The sequence below is a fragment of the Pistacia vera genome, unplaced genomic scaffold, assembly GCF_008641045.1.
Source record: "Pistacia vera cultivar Batoury unplaced genomic scaffold, PisVer_v2 Contig938, whole genome shotgun sequence".
NCBI lineage: Eukaryota > Viridiplantae > Streptophyta > Magnoliopsida > Sapindales > Anacardiaceae > Pistacia > Pistacia vera.
Window position 1 is genome coordinate 252,918 of NW_022196821.1, and position 19,721 is coordinate 272,638.

The following is a 19,721-nucleotide window of genomic DNA, read 5'->3' on the forward strand; positions in this document are numbered from 1 at the left end:
TAACACCTTTTGCGTGGACTAAGGAACATTGCCCAGATTCATTTCCATCGGAGTCGACGAGCTCCCACCTGGTTTTGTCCTTCTTCGCTTCTACGCCGACTCTGATAAGCTTTTCTCCTTTATTTCCTTCATCGACGACACTTTGAATTCGCTCGTCATCCTTTCTTCTGCAAGGTACAATTCTTCAACGGTTAGTGGATGGCGTATGGATCTGCTAAAGAAGATGAGGTTGCTATACCGAGCCAACAAGACATATAACAATTGATGCTCGAGCAAAAAAAGTGTACCTTCTTGCACCTCGAGAACCTGACTCCACAAAGGGCTTCGCCGCAAATTCGCCTCGCTTAACACTTGGTAGTAGTTCCTCTTCTCCTCTGATAAAGCGAGAATCTCTCGGCTCCTCTCCTCGGCACGAAGACCCGATAAATGTCTATTATAGTTGAGGTCTGCAAAAGAAGAAACAATGAGATTCAGTACTCAACACTCAAAACTGAAACCAAGCCTCATCACTTGTCGTCTGCCAGAAGCAGGGGATGCCCTGGGCTCCTGCTCCAAAAACAATCTTGTTTTTGACAAAAAAATACCCGTCCTTCCACGTTTTGTCATAAGGTCAGCCCAGTTACCAAATGCTTTCGGCTGTGTCGAAGCATGAACAGGTATCGGCCCTACTCCTTATCATGCTCTTTCAGGTAATATGAATAGAGCTTTTCCATTGCCCTGAACCCCACCCCAAGCCGAGCACTTAAACATTCAATCAACATGAGCAACCGCCAGATGTTTAGCATCAGTTGGCTTGGGCCGATACCATAATGGCTTAACACTTCACGCATCAACTGAGGAATAGGGAATTGCATCCCCTCCACCAAAATCTGCTCATAGATATTGGTCTAGCCCGACACGGACCAGTCAATTCTCTCATGCAGACTCGACACCCTCATCTTGACGAAAATAGGTATCTTGTATAGATACCTAAGCTCCACTGGTTCAATCCGTGATGGAGGATTATTGGCCAACATCCCTATTCCGGGACTGCTCTACTCATCCCTGTCAGTGTCACTAGTCGACGGAATCTCACTGCCATCAACCTGACCCACGTTGGTGGCCTCTTTCCACTCAGACTCACCACTAGACCCTTCATCAGTCGACTCATCATTGTTTTTCCCAGCACCATGACCACTCGACTTGTCGCCAGGACAAAAGGCGACACTCCCCCCTAGATGGAGCTGCCTCATCACCTTCCAGGATCACCACCATGGTCGGTGCGTCTTCATAGTCATTCCTTTCGAACATCACTACTTTGTTTTGTTGTTTTCAATCTCCACCCACCTCGGCACTGCCCGGTTGCTCAAAGATCAACTTTGCTTGGCTTAGACCCTGTCCGATTCAGCTCTTTCTTGACCCAAGCCAAAGAAAACCTCCTATCTTCGTCTTCCCCCCAGAAGAAACTGGAAAACCACACTGCTTTCAGAATACCAGCCCAAAATTTCCTGAAACCACATTCTCTCCAAAAGACGCAGGAGATGAAGCCAAAAAAGGAGCTAAAACCTCTGAAACAGGCCTCCAAACACTATTCTCTCTACCTTTTTGATACAAAAACAGTAAAAAACCAAGAAAAAGGAACATAGGAAGCAAAAATTTACCAGATTGAATGGTTAAAAATGAAAAACTCCCAAACAAAATAAATGAAGTCGACGTTCTCTCTCTCCTAAGCGAGCCCGAATTCGAAAAATGGGGTGAATGAAGAGTCATCACCTTTAAAAACCCAAATCTGACAAATGATAAGTGGCATAATCCTACTAGCTGTCAAAGGGCGGAAACTTTTCGTTTCCCACCTCTCCTATTCCGTACGTGACTTACAAGAGGCAAGAAGCACGAGTGCCCTTACCGTGCTGACCTAGGATCCTTCTAGCTCACCGAGTCAAGACAGCTCAGACGATCTCAGCGAAACGCCTCTATCACGCGTCGAGGATCCATACCTTCACGTCTACACCCCTTCGTGAGCTGGACAATTATCTCGGTCAGCCCCACCAAGGTCGTCAACCCACACCTAGCTGGCCGAACAAACCCTAAAACGATACGGGCTAAGCTAGCATCGGATAAACGCACGGAAAGGATCCCAACGACGAGTACCTCATCCCATTCAGATATTGTTCCTCGGGCTGAATCGTGCTAAATCGAACAGGTACAAGCTTTGCAACCGCAGAGTACTCATGTCTTCTTTTTCGTTTGGCTCGGCCATTTGAACCAAGCCAACTTATTTGCGTCCCCTTAACGCCTTTGATGGCCTAACTATCCACCTAGGATCCATGGCCTATCCGTGTCCCTGACGCCAGGTAATGATTATACTCTCTTAAGCTAAATACTCTTAACTTAAGAGAGTGGGGGACAAACTGTAGTGGCCAAAATTCGTATTGGGCCTGACGAGGTCCAATCGCAACAATGATATGTGATAGCCTAGAGCCTGGCTCAATCCGATCAGGCCCACGTTAGAATACCTTGGAAACTGTCTGCTTTAGGTTGGGCATCTCCCGAGTTAAGCTGAACTGGTTCGGCCCATTCGCCCGCAGCAGTCCATGAAAGGATCAGATCATACCCAAATTTCTCTTCTGGACAAGATCTCATATCTCACCCAAAGAGGAAAGCCTTGAGAGATAAAGGCAAAAAAAATCCAATCTCTTAAAAAGAGAGTTCTCTACCAAGTAGGACTCAAAGTCTACTAGGATTTGAGCGCCCTAAGGTTCACTATATAAATTGAGGCCAGTCTCTCATTAGGGGGGGGGGGGGGGGGGGGGGGGGGAAGGAACACCCTGAAGCTTTGTCTACGTACCTTCAAGTCACCCCTACTTCGCTAAACATTCACAATTATACGCAAGAAGATGTCCTCAAGGTTGTCAATAACTCTCTTCACAAGATTCTATCGATTGTAAATTTTATCGTTTACAGATGGCTTGATATTTAAAAATTTGCTAGAGAAATCAAATCAAATACTTGGGTATTTCGGCTTCTGTCTCCGCCAAAAAATCACATAATCTTGTACTAATTTTGTTTGATCTAAGAAGCATTTTAATTGAGCAACACCAAAGAGTTATTACTAATTGTGCCAAATCAATTTGTAGAAAGGAGGAATTAGATAATATCCCATTTCAGCTAGAGAATCTTGCGTCTATGTTTATTGGTTACTCATATTCTTACCAACAGCGCGTCAACCTATACTTTTAAAACCCTAATAAAGATGCACCGCTACAGTACTCGACGTACAAACAATTACTGAAGATGGCTTAAATCACGGCTCACTTTGGATACTTGAAAATAAACTAGTCTTTTTCTGCGGTTTAGAATTTTTCCCAGTTTTTAATTATAATAGAATGGCTAGTTAAATCAAAAAACTACTACTCAGCAGCAGAATAGCACGTACGGTTATAATGCTTTGGACACCTAACACTGCCACAGATCACGCAACTGAGCTAGAACAAGCAAATCTAAATAACTAACCTTATAAAGATTAAGAGACAGAATCGCTGAGCCTTGTCAGTGATGGATTATTTTATCACTGCCAGTATGGTGCAAAGCCATAGATCATTGTATATGACAATATCTGCGTTTTATTAATGCTGCTCTTCTTTTCTCTCTCTCTCTCTTTTCTTACTTTTTTTTCTCTCGTCAAAACTTCTTGTGTTCGTCGTTGCAGAGAGATACCTCTGTTCCGGCTTTGGACGCTTCAACAGTGCAGCTCCTCGTTATCTTTCTCCTGAATAGTCTCTTTCACTGGCTTTTCTTCTTTATTTTTTAGGTAGAGTAGGATTCTTTGGCCTTTGTATCATTGTATGTCTTTTATGTGCCAGAAATTGTTATAAAATACTGTATCTAATAGTGTTTCAGTCTTGCCGTGGGTATCATGATTCTAGCATTTGCTATCATTGTGTGTGTGTGGCTCCATATTCCTGTCGGGTAATGAAGAAAGAAACATGGGTTAAAGGACGACTCAAAGCTTCTCAGGTTAGTCTAACCTATTTTCTTCCTTTTTTTGTTTTTTGTTTTTTTGTTTTTTTCTATATATCTGTATATATTTTATCGTTTCTGTCTCTGAATTTCTTTTCCCTTTGAGCTCTCACCACTCTACAAATTAAATGATAATGGCGAATCTTATTGTGCCTTCTTTACTTCAAACTTGTTTGCTGCTGTTTTGTATGTAAGATTTGTAAGGTATTGAAATATATAATAAATAAATTCTCAGAAGGGCCCCATGCTAGAGGTTTTCAGTGATACACCATGATGTCGCTAGGTTGATAGAGAATTTCCCTAGAACAAAGAACATATAGATGTGATAGCTAAGTTGAAAATCTGTACTAAATTATAAATCCAAGTTAATGTCATTAGGTTTTTACGTGTTCTTCATTTCATGTTGAACTATTTCACGGTTGTACAGTAAAAAGATAAAAAGCTTAAAAGTGATAATAATGGTCTGTGCTACTACTAGTCTAATACAATCAGTCTATTAGGCAGGGAACTAAAGTTCTCGCCTTGATCAAATTGGCTAAGTACCCAACCTGCTGCCGCATACACTACCTCCTTTACTTTAACGTTACTCTACAGCTACTACTTTAGTTTTCTTCTCAATTTCCCCCTTTTTTATCTTCTTTTAGGGGAATTCCATCTCTAATTGTCCCAGAACTTCACAAATTTCTAGCTATTTCGTCTTCTTCTACTGGTGCTTCCTTTTCTTATGAACGTTAAGATTATGAGTTTGTGGGACTGCTACTTGCTAGTATAGATAATTTCGCTTGCATTTGAGGTTGCTAGATTAGTAATGTAACGATTAGGAAAAAACCTATGTGTGCCATTGTTTTTTCTTCAAACTCAACTTCTCTTCAATTTCCTTGAAAAACTAAATCACCTATAAGTGAAAGTTTAAGTTGGAGGCGGAAAAAGTTCATGGAAAATTAAAATCTATACTGTCGCTAGATTTGATTTATGATCTATTGATCCAAAATCTAAGCACATTGGAAAAGAAACATATGCCTGAAGCAATGATGAAATACAGTAATTTAGTGGAGGCATGAGAGTCTTAGAAGCTAGCCGAATTAGACAGTGTTGTGGAATTGATGGTTCTCCTTTGAGAGGGTCAATCACTTTCCATACCATAGGAATCGCAACATGGTCTTAATACTATCTGTAACATCGATCCTAAGTTCAATAGTAGATATAATCTAATATCGGCTTCAAAGCAATTAAGCATAATTTTAATCCTCACAATTTTGGTTTCGGCTTTACTTAACTGTGTCCTTTTAAAGCAAATCAAAAATTATAAGTTAGTCCAAGCTCACTTTACGTGACAAGACTCAAGGGTAATTTTGTTAGTTTGCGGAAGATAGTCATAAATGATATATACATCATAAGTTTATGAAAAGTCTGTAAATGTCTTGTAGTCAAAGACTTAAAGTTAAGAGTTGGGTTACATGATGAAATTATTAGTTCTATCACGCATCAGCTATACGCATTTCGTATGGAGAAAGGTATTTTTAATTTAGACGAGTAGGAGTACGTTGAAAAACGACATGGTCATCAAAATACAACTCCAGTTTCGGGAAGGGTAACATAGACTATAATCTCTAATGAAGAAGATGACTAATAGCTACATACAAGCAGAAAGATTCGAAAAAAAAGAGGTTGGACAAGGTAAATTAAGATATAGAAGCTAAAATGATAGTGTGATTGTTATAATAACAAACGGACATTACAGGAGGTATGAACCAAAATTTCAAGTACAGCTACCCTGTTGCAGAATGCAGATGATAATTCAAAAGAGTATAGTATTTGTTTGGTTTAATATTGGTGACTTATCATTAGCTCCATGGATGTATCCTTGTTTAACACATTCGCAAATGCATCATATCATGGTGTTCCTGTTGAGACAACATTAATATTCCTCAGGTGCATGGTAGTTAACGAGAAGATTGGTAAAATATGTCTACACGTTTCATATCTGAAAAGGCATACACCTGATGTATTGGGTTGTAAACTTTATATTTTCAATTTCAACCTCTAGCTAAGCTAGGAGATTGAATATGGACAAATTGAGTAATGGTTAGTCTACTTTGTCTAACTTTACATGACCTATTAAGCTAGGACCTGTTTTGGGAGCAGTACATTCAAATTCTTTAGGGCTACCCTAATTAGTCTCCGCTCACAAACGTTGCCAATGAAAGCCCATGGACTCTATCACCTCTGATAATCTATAGGTTAGGTACTCGGGTAGTCGGGTTTATAAATCCTACCCAGTAGGTGCAATTTAAGCCCTAATTGGCTGGGGTTTGGTACTTGATCATTAGGGTTATTCGCCCCCTTCAAAAAATGGTGGGTCCACTCCCCCGCCCCACCCCCACCCACCCCCACCCCAAAAACAAAAGAGAGAAAAGTCTCAAACTTGAACTGGCAAGTCAATGGGCGTTTTATACAGATATGGCTAGTACTTGACTTCAACAATTACATCCAACCTGCCTTCTTGGATGAAAATAATTTAATGGCTAAATTTCATTAAATTACAGTTTCACTTTTCCAGTTTTAAATTAAATGATATAGTATCTTCTAATAAATTTATTCCTAAGTGCTTAAAGTATTCTATGAAATTTGCAATATTTATTGAAATTTTAGGGGATCTAAATGCCTATATAGCTAATATCAAAAAGATGATATTTTATGTCAACATTTACCATATTCTGCAGTTTACGGGAGAATGGCATGAAGAGACTTCGCACCCAAGAGGTTGAAATTTTCAAAACTCAAGGTAAATAGATAGAAAATGATTCTTCTTTGATACGCAAAGACTTCGGCAGGGATTTTTTTTTTTTTTTTTTTGTTCTGCAGAATTACGTAGAAACTTTACACTTTTTTGTTTGTTGGTTACTGTCGACTACCAATTAATTGCGTCCCATTTTCTTTGGTAAACTTATTAATTTCATAGTTCTAACTTTGTACAACAATATATAATTGATCATTTGATGTTCTTCTTTGTACTGAGGTGGCAAGGATAACATAATAATATTTCCTGCCTTTGATTAATTTGCAGGCAAAGGAGGAAAGTTAAGTTTCATTTTCAAGTTGCATGATATAACTTGGCACTTTACTGTAAGTATGCCTATACTGCAAACTTTACTGTGTTCTATTTCTTAAGCATAAATTCATTTTGTCTGTTGATTCACTGCAATTTTTAAGGTAAAGATATCAGATAATATTTTGCATGCGGATGTGAAAACATATTGATTTTTAGGTTGAAGAGAAAATGAAACCTTTAATTAATCCTGGATTTTTGGCTAATGTTGTTGGAGAGGAGCAAGAGTGATGCAGGAGCATAAAAAACGAAATATAGGTTTTACTTGTTTTAGATGTATTATCCTAAACTTTTTCTTTTAGATATGTAGGCGAGGAAGCCTGCAGTTGATTCTAACTTCTAAGAATACAAAGGCAATGAAGAAAAATAAGGAATATCAACAGTTTAACAAAATTACTTCACTCTTTTAATTCAAAGGTTAATAGTGAGAGTTTAGAAGAAAACAACAACACAACTCTGTCTACTAATTGAAGAAAAATGTTGTCCATCCCACAAGTTTATATGACAAGTTTTCCTTCTAATTAGGGCGTAGCATTGTTTTAGAAGTACATAGAAACTATATGGTGCATATCAAGTAACTCTAAAATAATACCACATCACTTGATATATAAAACTTAGAATGTATACTAATGTTCTTAATTGAAATAACACAAGCATGCATTCAAATTGAATGCTGCAAAAATCTCTATTTATAAAGTCACAATAAACTTTTTTGAGTAGAGAAACAATATAAGAAATTTAAAGCAAATTGGAGAAAAAATTGAGTAGATTAGCTAGCTTCTATTTGGTTTGTGATCCGAAAATATTTAAAAATGAAGTTACTATTAAAAGCCTTATTGTATTTCAAAATTTTTAATTTTTAATAGTTGAAATGTATTTAATATAGTATTCAAAAATTATTTTTTGGGTTAAAGGTTTAGAGCAATTTTTTTTTTTTTTTTTTTTTTAGTTTTCAAATGTTACACTGGTTGTTAATATTGTAATCTAAAAAGTATTTTTGAAAATATTCCATTTATTTTAACCAAAAGTAAGTTGTATTTCTTATTCTTAGAAACATAAAGCTATATTTTAACTCTGTATTCAACAAGCCCTAAACTAGAACTAAAATTACGTTAGGAACGTAGGGTTCTAATAATAAAAATTTAGAAAATTAAAGAGAAAGAAGAGAATCTTGATCACTTCGAGTGGATCTTCCTCCACTTTGTCTGAGGCTAATATGTTATTTTTATTGAATGAATAACCTATAGGGTATTACATTGTATTTAAAACATATAAACTCTAATATAATAAAAACAAAAAACAAAAACAAAAACAAAATTTTGGAAACTTCACCTCATGCTCTTTTTTTAGATCCTCTCCATTCGATGAGTGCTCAAATGTGGACATTTTCACTTCATCGTTACCATGAATGGCCATCTTCTTCCCTTTCATGGTAAAAATGCATAGTGGTTTAGAAAATTTCCAGGCATGTCACCAAGGGTTTGCAACCAACTAGCCCCAAGCACTAAGCCACATCCTTCTAATGGCAGCAAAAATAAATCAGCAATAAGAACTCTCATCAACAACCTTAACTTCAACCTGCTTGCAACTAATAATTGGATAATCAATTTTCGTAGTGATTCTCAAATAAAAAAAATAAAAAAATTATCGGTGCTCCTAAAAAGTTTTGGTGATTAAACAAAATTTTGAATGAATCATGTTAAGAGATTGTGCATCGGAAAATATACCTTCAAGATGAATAATATATGAATAAATCATACCACACAAAGAGACAAGATATTTTACGTGGTTCGGCATAACCCACCTACATCCACGGATGAGAGAAATTCACTATAGTTTTATGAACACGATATACAAGAGTACACAACACCATAAACTCAGGACATAAAATAGAGCGAAAACATCCTAGTTTTTAACTACGCTCAACCCAGTACCTAGAGTGGAAACAATCCCAGTTTCTAAGACACTCTCTCCATTGTGTTTAATAACCCTTACATCAAATACTCTGTGTTCTCACATTCTCTTATTCTCTCATAACATTGAATTGATTCTCATCCCTATATTTATAGATAGTATATGTTATATTATATTCCTAATATGATTCATATTTCAATTCCTAATAGGACTCTCATAATTCTATTCCTACTTAGAATTGTATTATTTACTAAAGAGTTTTCCTAAAGACATACAATTTTACATGGAAACAAATAGGAAAACGAGCCACAATATCCCAACAAATCATATTTGTGTTATCTTTTAAGGTAGATCTAAGTTATTGAGTTATTTATATACTTTATTTGGAGTCCAAAAATTTGGGTTTTATTTTTCCTTTCTATTTGAAAAAAGTTCTATTGGACCCTCCTTGTCAAGCCAAAAAACCATACTTCCTAATAACAGCTCATTTAAAAGTTTTAAAAATGGTTTTTGCTATTAAAACATCCAAAAATTTCATAAATTCCCTTCCTTTATTTCTTTAAACCCCTTCCCTTTATCTTTTAATCAACCGAATTATAAAAGTCAAAACTTCCTTTGTCAAAATGAGCAATTGGAGTCTATTAGAAACATTAGCCTATTTCTAATAAGCCTAAAAATGGGGTGGGGTGTGGGGATTGCATATTAAAAGTTTCATGTTTTGTCCTTGTTGTATGAATGACATATTGTGAGTAGAATTTACTCTCAGAAACAAAAATAGATAATACATCTTGTTAATGATTTGTCTTATCTGGGGGATGGTCAATTTTGATTGTAATATTAGTTTACGAAAATATACTTTTTTCATCATTAATTTTTTATTATTAAAGATATAACTTAAATTGAAAAGAAAAAAAGAAAAAAAGAGAGAAGTCATGATATATGTACAGTTATATACTATAACTTTTGATATATATTTTTTTTAAACTTTTTTTTTCTCTATTAAAATAACTGTTTTTAGTTCTAAAAAATATTTCAACTTTATCAAAGTAGGTTTGAATAAAATTTATTAGTAAATTGGAGTTTATGTATACGTGAGTGGGGTGTCAAAGTTGTTTATAAAGAACAAGAGATCAAAGGTAAGTTTAATAATTTAATTTAAAGATAAATTTGTAATTATAAAAAATATTTAAAAAAATGATGTTTCTTTAGCTTTATGAATGGATGTCAATTGTTATTCACTCGATCTTTGTTTGAATACATGTTTCTAAAATAATTCCTAAATTTTAGAGGCCTTTTCCTTTCTCTCTTATAGTCATCTAGATACCTATTTTTTTAGGCTAGCTATTCCATGTTATTATATGAGTAAATTCAAAGATTTTATCTGTAGTTAATAAAAATGAAAGAATAACCATATATGTACAAAATTTAACACATGACACACAGATTTGAAGATTTTATTTTAATCATATATATTATATCATTGTAGGGCAAAGATAATCGTAGACTAGCATCTGCAAGCAGCAAGCTAGACTGTATAAGTTATACATAAACAATCAACTTTAGCACCAATATTTAGTCATGACAGGATTACGTTAATGCTTCCTTTGGATTGAAGACAATGGGTGAAGCACAGTGAAATTGAGTGAAATATCAAAAAATTTCCTGTTTTCACTTTCTCATTTTATCCGTCTTAACCTCTACTTTAAAGGCTTTGGATCTTGATTATTATGTGTGATTATAAGTTGATCACCATCTTTTATATATCTCAGCCTATGTTATTTTCTATACCAATTTAATCACTAACTCTCTTCATACCCAGATATGAATTATAAAACCTGAATATAATTGTATCAACTCATCAATAAGGTAGGTACTCATTTGAAAATTGCTGGAAATCAAACTCAAAAGTTATATTAAAGTGATTAATTTTTCTTGGTGGAAAAGAGAAAGAGGACTATTGAAGTGCCTTGCAGAATGTTGTCGTTATTGCTAGAGATGATGGTTAGGGAGACTAAAGAGTAGCTAGGGACAAAACGTATTCAGATTGAGTTATTGGTATATATGTATATGTTCATTATTATTATCAGCTATACAGTAACAAATGAGTTTGACACATAGAAACATAACAAAAGACAGAAGAACGACAAGCTAGCTTTAGAAAGAAGATATATATAAGTCTCGAAATCAGAAAGTGGGGTACCTCAATTATTTTTACCATGCAGAAATGTCGGGATCATGGTTCAAGGAATCGATGACCATGATCCAATTATCCAAAAAGAGGATAATATTATGTCTATAAAGATGACTTGATTTGTTGTGCTAGCAAGTACTTACAGCAATTACTAAAATAATTGGTGGATTATAGAAGTAGGGCAAATTCTGATCTCAGGCCTTATAAGTAGACTTGAATGTCAATATTAGACTTGCTTGATAGTTTATATATTATGTTAAAAGATGTCATATATTTAATTTTGAATCACGTATATTTCTCAATTTCAATCACGTTAATTTGAGTTCAATACTCAACATCAATGTTTTAAAATCGGATCAATCGGTTCGACCGGGAATCAGACCCTTATCCAGTTCGAATACATCTTAAACTTGGTTATAGCAGTTAGATCGGATTGATCTAAGGTTTGACCAACAGAACAATGTTAAGTTATTGGTTCAACCGTTGGGTCAGAGAACCAGTGGCTAAGTTGGAATCCTAATTCCTAAAATTAAAATTCCTAAATTCTATCCTTCAATTTCATCTCTTCATCTTCACTCCTTCAAATCTTCTAATCTTCGATATGGATTGTAGTCTGCTCTGCCTCTATGTTGCTGGCCTTCAGCACTTCAGTTTACCCGGCTTCCCGCCTCTGCCAATCCAATCTGAACTCCGCCCGTCCATAGTTTAGAGTCCACACTTCATTGGCTTGATCTCTAAGCCCTCTCCCATTTGCAATATATGGTAATTTTGGAGCTTAAAATGAAAGAAAACTCTTTAATGAATGTTCAACTCTAAATAGAAATTATAGAATTAGAATAATTGAGAAGATTTTCAAGCTAATGGGCATCCATATACTTCATTATATCATTGAAACCATGTTAAATAATGTCTTCGAAAGTAGAGCAAAATTAATGTTATTTTCTAAAAGATTTTTTTTTTCTTTTACTATATAACTTAAATTTTACACTTAATTACATATGTACATATAGCTTTATTTGCCTATATCTTTCTGTTAGCTTGCTGTAAAATTGATTTGGTTTTTTTTTTTAAAAAAAAAAACATTGACCTCAAGAATCCTACTGGTTGATGACTTGATTTGGATTTTCAATTTATTTTATTTATGTTATATTATTATTTGAATTTTGGATTTGGATACAATTATTTTACAAATTTAAAATTTTATCATACTATATTGACGTGATGTTGATGTCACCAGTTACATTGACCGACCCAGGAACAGCCCCTTGACTGCGTCAAGGCCCGGTTCGGGTCTTACAACATTACTCAACCGTCTAACCAAATTTATTATACAGAAGATCACTATTTATCTGGAAAAGAAAGGTGACCCTGAATCAGTAGTTCTAGATTGAAATGAAAGTTCGAATATATATAGGAGGTACGCTACCAGTATAAAGTGTACTAAATATATTTGAAAATTTGTCTGGTGAGTATATTCATGCCGCCGTTATGCTTGATGCCTCATCGTCGATGCTTCTTTAATTTCTCCTTGTTCCTAAATCAGTGTTTGTTTCATGTTATTTATTGATTCTCTAATCAGTGATGGCAAGAGCATTGGGGCTTTCAGCCATTATTACGAGAAAGTTAGTGTATGATCGATAATCATAATTGGAGAAATGGTATTAGTTTCCAGGGTTGCTACTGGATAGACCATGCTCAGGAGCTTTTAAGTTTTCTACTTCTGTCCTTCAATGGGAACATAGTCAAAATTTTCTTGAACAAATCCGCCTAGCAGGCGCAAGCTTGAGAAATAATAGACGTCAAATATCACAAAAATTAATTATAAATACGAAAAGCAAAACAAAAAACACCACCTGCACAACTACATACAGTCAAACTGAAAACTGCCAAGTTCTGTAACTCAATCCTGTCGATAATTAAAACCTGGACGCTATGAATTATTATCAGGGATTAGTAGGAACAATATATTAATTAGTTCACTAGAATTTTTTTTATGGCCGTAGGGATATTACTTAGAAGTGAAGTGAGATCTTCCAAAAAAAGAAATTGACTGGGTTGACAACTTAGGTCATATATGGTTCTATTACATCTATATATGGACATAATAGATTCTTGCAGATCTCTACTTTTATGTTGAATTAGAAGCTAGGAGTCATACAAACTTTATTTGGTCCATTGTCTGCTTAATTAGCTGCAGTTATTGTCTATAATTTATAACAGAGAGAAAGGAATTGCACCTCCCTGGTGATTTTACTTTGAGAAATTAATAATGAAAGTACAATATAAATTTATTTATTATTGTCACATAAATGGCCTTGTACAACTGTTGAACGTTTCTTCTAAAAGTCTTCAAGCTAAAAAAATTAATGTCTTTTATGTATGATATTACATCAGTGCATAATATTCCAGTAGACTAATTTACTGGAATTCAGAACATTATTTAGATATAATTGACAGTCCTAAATTCTCGGACAATAGGGTCAACAGCTACACTCACCTGAAACACAGTTCTAGGAAGAACATCATCTTTGACTGTGTGGTACAAGGTTATAGTTTGCCCAAAGACCAGAAAAAACGGATTTCCATATTAATCATGCTACAAAGATTGTTTTATAATGATTTAATCTCAGTGATTGCTTCACTCAACAAACTATATGTTTCATCGTCGTGCATTGTAGTTCATATGATGTCACCCAAAATTATTAAATTGATCTAAGTAATATACATTTAAGATGCAAAATTTGTAGATAATTACATAATTATAATTGAATCGAAGCCTAAAGCCTTTAGCAATGAACTGAAAAACATAACTATATATAAAATACTCTTCTATTTATTAGAACATGCAAAACACCAATGAACTACTGAAGAAAAATCAGTCAAATAGGTTTTGGTACTATTATTGGACCTTTTAGCTATATATACTGAAATCCTATGCTTATAGCTAAAAGGTCCAATAATAGTATTTAAGTATTAAAAAAGACTCTTGGACACCTACTATTAATTAATTGTTGATAAATCATGCACCAACAGTTTAGTCATTCAATTTCTATTAGATTCAGATATGTTATTAATCATAACTGTGTTAGGAAAATGGAATGCATCAAGAGAAAAAGAATCTAATAATAATCAGAAATATTTTACCTGCGATAACGCAGCTAGCTCGGAATCTGATTGCCTAGATAAGTTTGAATTTCTGTTGCAACCCAATATGATATTGGGGCCAATAGTCCATGTCAGGCTCTTGAACCCGTGAGGCAGTGTACTCTCATCTAGGCAGGATAAGAAAGTGCATTTCCTTCTCCACAATCTATATGAGAACAAGAAAATATAAAGAAACAAAAAAGAATCAACGAGGCCAAGCACGTTTTCAGTTCTACCTCTCCAGGATTTCTATTTCTAATTTATTTATTTTTATATATTTTTTTTTTGGGGTGGTGGGTGGGGGGTGTTTCCTTTCTAAGCTATTTAATCTCACGATGGTGTTCTAGGTCCTAGCAAACATATCCTTTGAGCTAATTATGAAGGAATAAAGAGATCCAGCTCAAAGATTTCAAGTATATATCTTTATTCCTGCGTGAGTTTTATCTTCATTTGATCATACTCCTAGATCACAAGACAAAATATACATGGAATTATTTTTCTTTTATTTCTGTTAGTATTGTGCTATCCGTATTTATTTAATTCTACTTTTGAGACAGAAGGAAAATACCAACATGTCAAAGTTATTTGCATCAGCCTTTCTGCTGGTATGTATTTCCATTTAAGGATATCTTTGCTACTGCAATCTAGAGTTAACATGATCATGAATAGTTACCTCATAATGGAGAACAAAAGGATGAACTGGATAACTTACAAACCAAAACAAAAAAAAAAAAAAAAAAAAAAAAAAAAAAAACATGATAGAATTGATCACAATAAAGATTAAAGACAAAACAACATATTTCAATTTCTCATAAACTAGAAGAAATACATAAATCCTAATATTTAATCATCCAAACAGCAAAGGACCCACTAGATAGAAGTGGAGATGAGCCAAACAATTTTTCTTGTTCAGATACTTAAAAAGAGAGTCTTTCCTCTTCAATACAAACGGTAATATTTGTTGGAAACATTGGGGTTGCTGGAGAATTGGTTTTCTAGCAGGTGAGACTGCGAATCAATATTTGAAATGATGGGAATTGAACTAGGGTTTTGTTCATGGGCATTTGAGGGAGACATGAAAATTGAGTTAGGGTTTTGGTGATGGGCATCTGAGGTGGTCATGAAATTTGGGCTAGATTTTTTAGCTTGGTCATTCTGGTTGATCATGTGGATTGCACAGGGGTTTTGTACTTGGAGATTACCTGCTAATTCCTTCACGTTTGTCTTTGTACAGTAAGTATACTGAAGCGCATCATTGTTGGTATTGTCCCAATTTCCTGTATAAACTGCATTATTTTGATGAAATTTTCCGACGCTTGATTCTGCAATGTTGTGTGAGTACCCGAAGGCCGATGATGATCCTGGTGTGATTCCAAGAAATTTCTCTATGATGCTCACAGGGTCCATCTCTTGTTCCAGCAAGTGAACAGTGCCGGCTTCTTCTTCAGCCACTACCTTCAAAGAGGAATTCATTTCTTGGCTACAAGGACCGAAATTTTGAGCGGTCTGAAGGGCACTAGATGACCCTAATGGTTCCGAATCTTTAGGGTTTGCTTCGTCAGAACAATGTTTTGATCTTTTGATCTTCTCAATTGTTCTTTCCCTTGCCCTTGCCCTTGCTTTCTCTCTGGATTCCTTTGCTTTTTCTGATTTTTTGTTCTTTGCCTCTCTGGGGGTGGCCATCAAAGATTCTCTTATAACCAGAGCTCCTCCGCTGTCCTTTAATCCTGAGACTACTTCGCTTTCGGAAGTAGATGAAAGACTCTTTCCATCGCCAATACATCTTTTTTTGAAACCTGGCAAACTCTCAGTGAGTTCCTTGATTGCGGCTTTGGATTTGGAGAATAGCCACTCGATGGTTTTGCTTGCTTTATCAAAGCCTAACATGTCTTGAAGATCAAAAAATTTACGAGCGATTTGAAGGGACAGCCTCATCCGGCGATCTCTCGGGCCTTGAGCCGTGTGGATCTTGCTGTGCCTGTCCTTTTTCCCAGCTCTCTTTCGAGGAATCGCCTGCTTTTCACTATTGTTCTCACTACTAACTCTTTTCTTCTTCCTCGTGGTTCTCTTTGTTGCTTTCATTGGAGATGCCATTTCAATCTCAGTCTGAGCTGCCAGATTCGAACTGCAAGACATGATTTGTTGCTGTGATAGAAATTGACTCATAAGCAATTCATTATCATCAGAAAGGAAGGGTTCAGAGAAGGGCAGAAATGGTAAGGGATGATGATGTTCCTGTGAAGAGCTAGGGTTTTCATTGTCGGTTCCAAGCATGGTTTGATTGGTGAAAGGAAAGGGTTCACAGTTGCTACCTGAAGGAAACATAGCTTAAGAAGAGGTATTGAAACTGGCAAAAGGATAGGCAAAAAGAATAAGAAAGTTTAACTTAGAAAGTGGTATTTATGAGAGAATACGAATCTTTTTTCTTTTTTTTTTCCCCTTAAGGCCTTTAAAGTGTATTTGTACTAGAACTACGGTGCAGCTAACTTAGAAAATGAGAGAAAAGGGAAAGAAAGAAAGATCTAAACTAGGGGCTGAAAGAGAGCGAATAGTGGACTCAAAACACTAGTGGTCGTGCGAAACAGAGGAGCTCTGAAAGTGAGGTAATAATCAGAATTAAGCCCCAGCTACAATTGCGACATTTCACGTGGGTTGCAGGTAGTTGCTTGACAGCAACCTTTCCTATTCTTTCTTTTCTCATACAATAGAGATGGGGAGATTGCTAGGGAGAGATAGAAACGAAAGGGTTTGAAACTGAGAGAGTCAGACTTGGCCACCCACCTCTAGAAAACCTAGGGAGAGATTGGAGAAAGAAAGAAAGACGGAAGGAAGGACAATTATTCATTATAGCAATTGAACAGAGGCATATACCTATTGGCTTTGCACCTGCTTTTACCACCCATGGAGGACAGGAGGAGCAAAGTTCTTTGACTGTAAGACCAAATGTCACTTTCATTTCTCTCTCATTGCATGCCTCTTCATTATTCTTGCGGATTTTTCACTCGCTACCTTTACCTTATCCGAAACCTCTTTCCTATTTTTTTCTAAAAACCCATATTACAGTTAACGGCAGTTAAAAAGTTGGGGAATGTATCATTTACTTATATATATTTATTTAGAATTACCATGAATATATATATATATATGTATAGTTCGGATTTTTACTTTCTTTTCTTGTAGCATTCTTAGCCTATATATAAACATAATATTGCACTTCACTTAGAATTTTGAATCAACTTAAACGAAACACCCTCGTAACATACATATATCAGTTATTAAATATAGAGTTTGATTCATTCATCTCTTTGCATTGCAAATTCCTAAACAATATATGCTATCATGAACGTTAAAACTTTCTGCAAATTAATCTTTAAAATTCAAATACTGTCATGTAAAAATTGAAATGATGATATTGTGCAGAATTAGTCTTTAAGGAACTTGTCTCCACATAATAATAATTATCTGTATATTACAAAAAATATATGTTATATTACATTAAATGTTTAAGATGAAATAAAATATTTATCTAAAGTTGTTTGGGATAATGATTTATGTTTTAGAATTGTTACCATATCTTTTAACTTGCGGGTACGTAATAACTTGCCAGCATAAACATTTTCTTATTGAAGTCAAAATATTTCTAACTTCTCAAGCATGTTTAGAGCTTTTTGGCACGAAACATATTGTATTTTCATACTATCATCTTCTAGATTATCTGCTTCATCTTCTTGTCTAATTACAACAATTATTTCTTTTTCAATTAAAACATACATGATTTGTTGCTCATTTGAGTAATTGAGAACGACATTAATAGCCATTTGATTAATGTATAATAAAGTTATCGAATCTAATCACTCAATTCTGCAATGACTCTTTGATTCTAGTTATCCACTTATTTGTAACTTATAATTCATCGACATCAGGGGTCTTAATTTTGCAGTGCTTAAAATAACTCGCAATTGTCTATGACTTCACATCGATTGATCATGTAGCAACAACATTTTCAATTCTATCAAAAACATTTATCTTTTCTAGTTTCAAGTAATATTCCTATATTAGAAAAAGTAAATAAGAAATCCTAATATTACTAAAACATGAATTGAAATTCTAATTGTACTACTAAAACATAAAATATAAAATAAGAAATCAAAGTAATAATTTTTGTAATTATACTTCTACTAAGTTATAACATCCTCATAGTAATAAAATTAGTTGATATCGTCATTATGACTATAGAAAGATACTATTGTATATATAAACAGAAAAACAAAAATACATGTACTCTCCCTCTCTTGGTTGGGGTGTTTTCATGTTACTAAATTGGATAAATTGTAATAGTGGATAATGTTATTCAGTCTCCACTTGCTTTTTAGCATTAATTCAAAGAGTAATGCAACACTTACAAGAGTGAGTATAATGAGTTTGACTTTTTATTTTACTCTTCTATTCATTTTTTACCACCTCACTTTATATTAAAATTTTTGTAAGATTTTTTTTTTTATAAGTATAGCTTTATTGTAATTCAAATACCTATATATCTGCCTAATTATGGAACATTTTCAGATGCGTGGGAAGGAGTTCATGCATATAAACTTGTATGAAGAATCCACCGTGAAGCTATCCGCTAGAATCTAGGAAAGTCTTTGTTAAAGGTTCTCTCTCTTTCTTGTTGAGCTTTTTTTGGTGTCTTTGTACTGTCAATTATCAATGTTCTGATTTTTCCAACATTGAGCTGGTCTAGCTAGCCTACCCAAATTAAAGCAATGGAAAAAGAAAAATAAAATATCGGAAGACCTTGAGCAAGTTGGCTAGTATACTTTGATACTATTTGATCACTAAAAGCATAAAGTAATTAAACCATCTGGATGCATCCGCATTATATTTCATCTGGAATGGTCCCTCCTGTACCTTATGTTTTTCATCTGATGCAGTTGTTTGGTACCCACCACAAACAAATTATATCTTACGGTCCGATAACAGGTTCAAATAAATATGCTTTGTGCATATGGATAAAGGACCTCTACAAGTGTTCAGTATCATCTTATAATTAATTAGCTATTGTCAAGTTCCCCTGGTTGCATTCGTGTTTTTTTCTAATACCCAAAAGTCCCTTGATCTTCTTCACATATTGATTGAGTTCTAAACTAAAGTCTACTTTCAATAATTTATAACATCAATTTCAATGCCTACAATCCTATTATTTCTTAAAAATGAAAAATAAACTAGTGGAATATATAATAATCCCAAATAGTTAGCCATAATTGATCCCTTAAGCTTTTACTTTTACGGTTTTTACCTTCAGTTGAATATACTTTAGAGTAACCACCACTGGGTGGTTAATTGGTTAATTAAGACTTTTAGATA

At 34.7% G+C, this 19,721-nt stretch overlaps 1 protein-coding gene across 1 annotated transcript; it reads right to left on the bottom strand.

Annotated features, from left to right (window-relative positions):
• Nucleotides 1–15,199: 15,199 nt before the first annotated feature.
• Nucleotides 15,200–16,682, bottom strand: LOC116120482 (transcription factor TCP12-like). The gene has a single exon (XM_031406429.1). It carries the CDS (start codon nucleotides 16,680–16,682, stop codon nucleotides 15,297–15,299), a length of 1,386 nt encoding a protein of 461 aa, XP_031262289.1. The 3' UTR covers nucleotides 15,200–15,296.
• Between the last annotated feature and the right edge of the window lie 3,039 nt (nucleotides 16,683–19,721).

Excerpts from the sequence above, each read along its gene's own strand:
- LOC116120482 (XM_031406429.1), bottom strand. The coding sequence starts at position 16,682 with ATGTTTCCTTCAGGTAGCAACTGTGAACCCTTTCCTTTCACCAATCAA.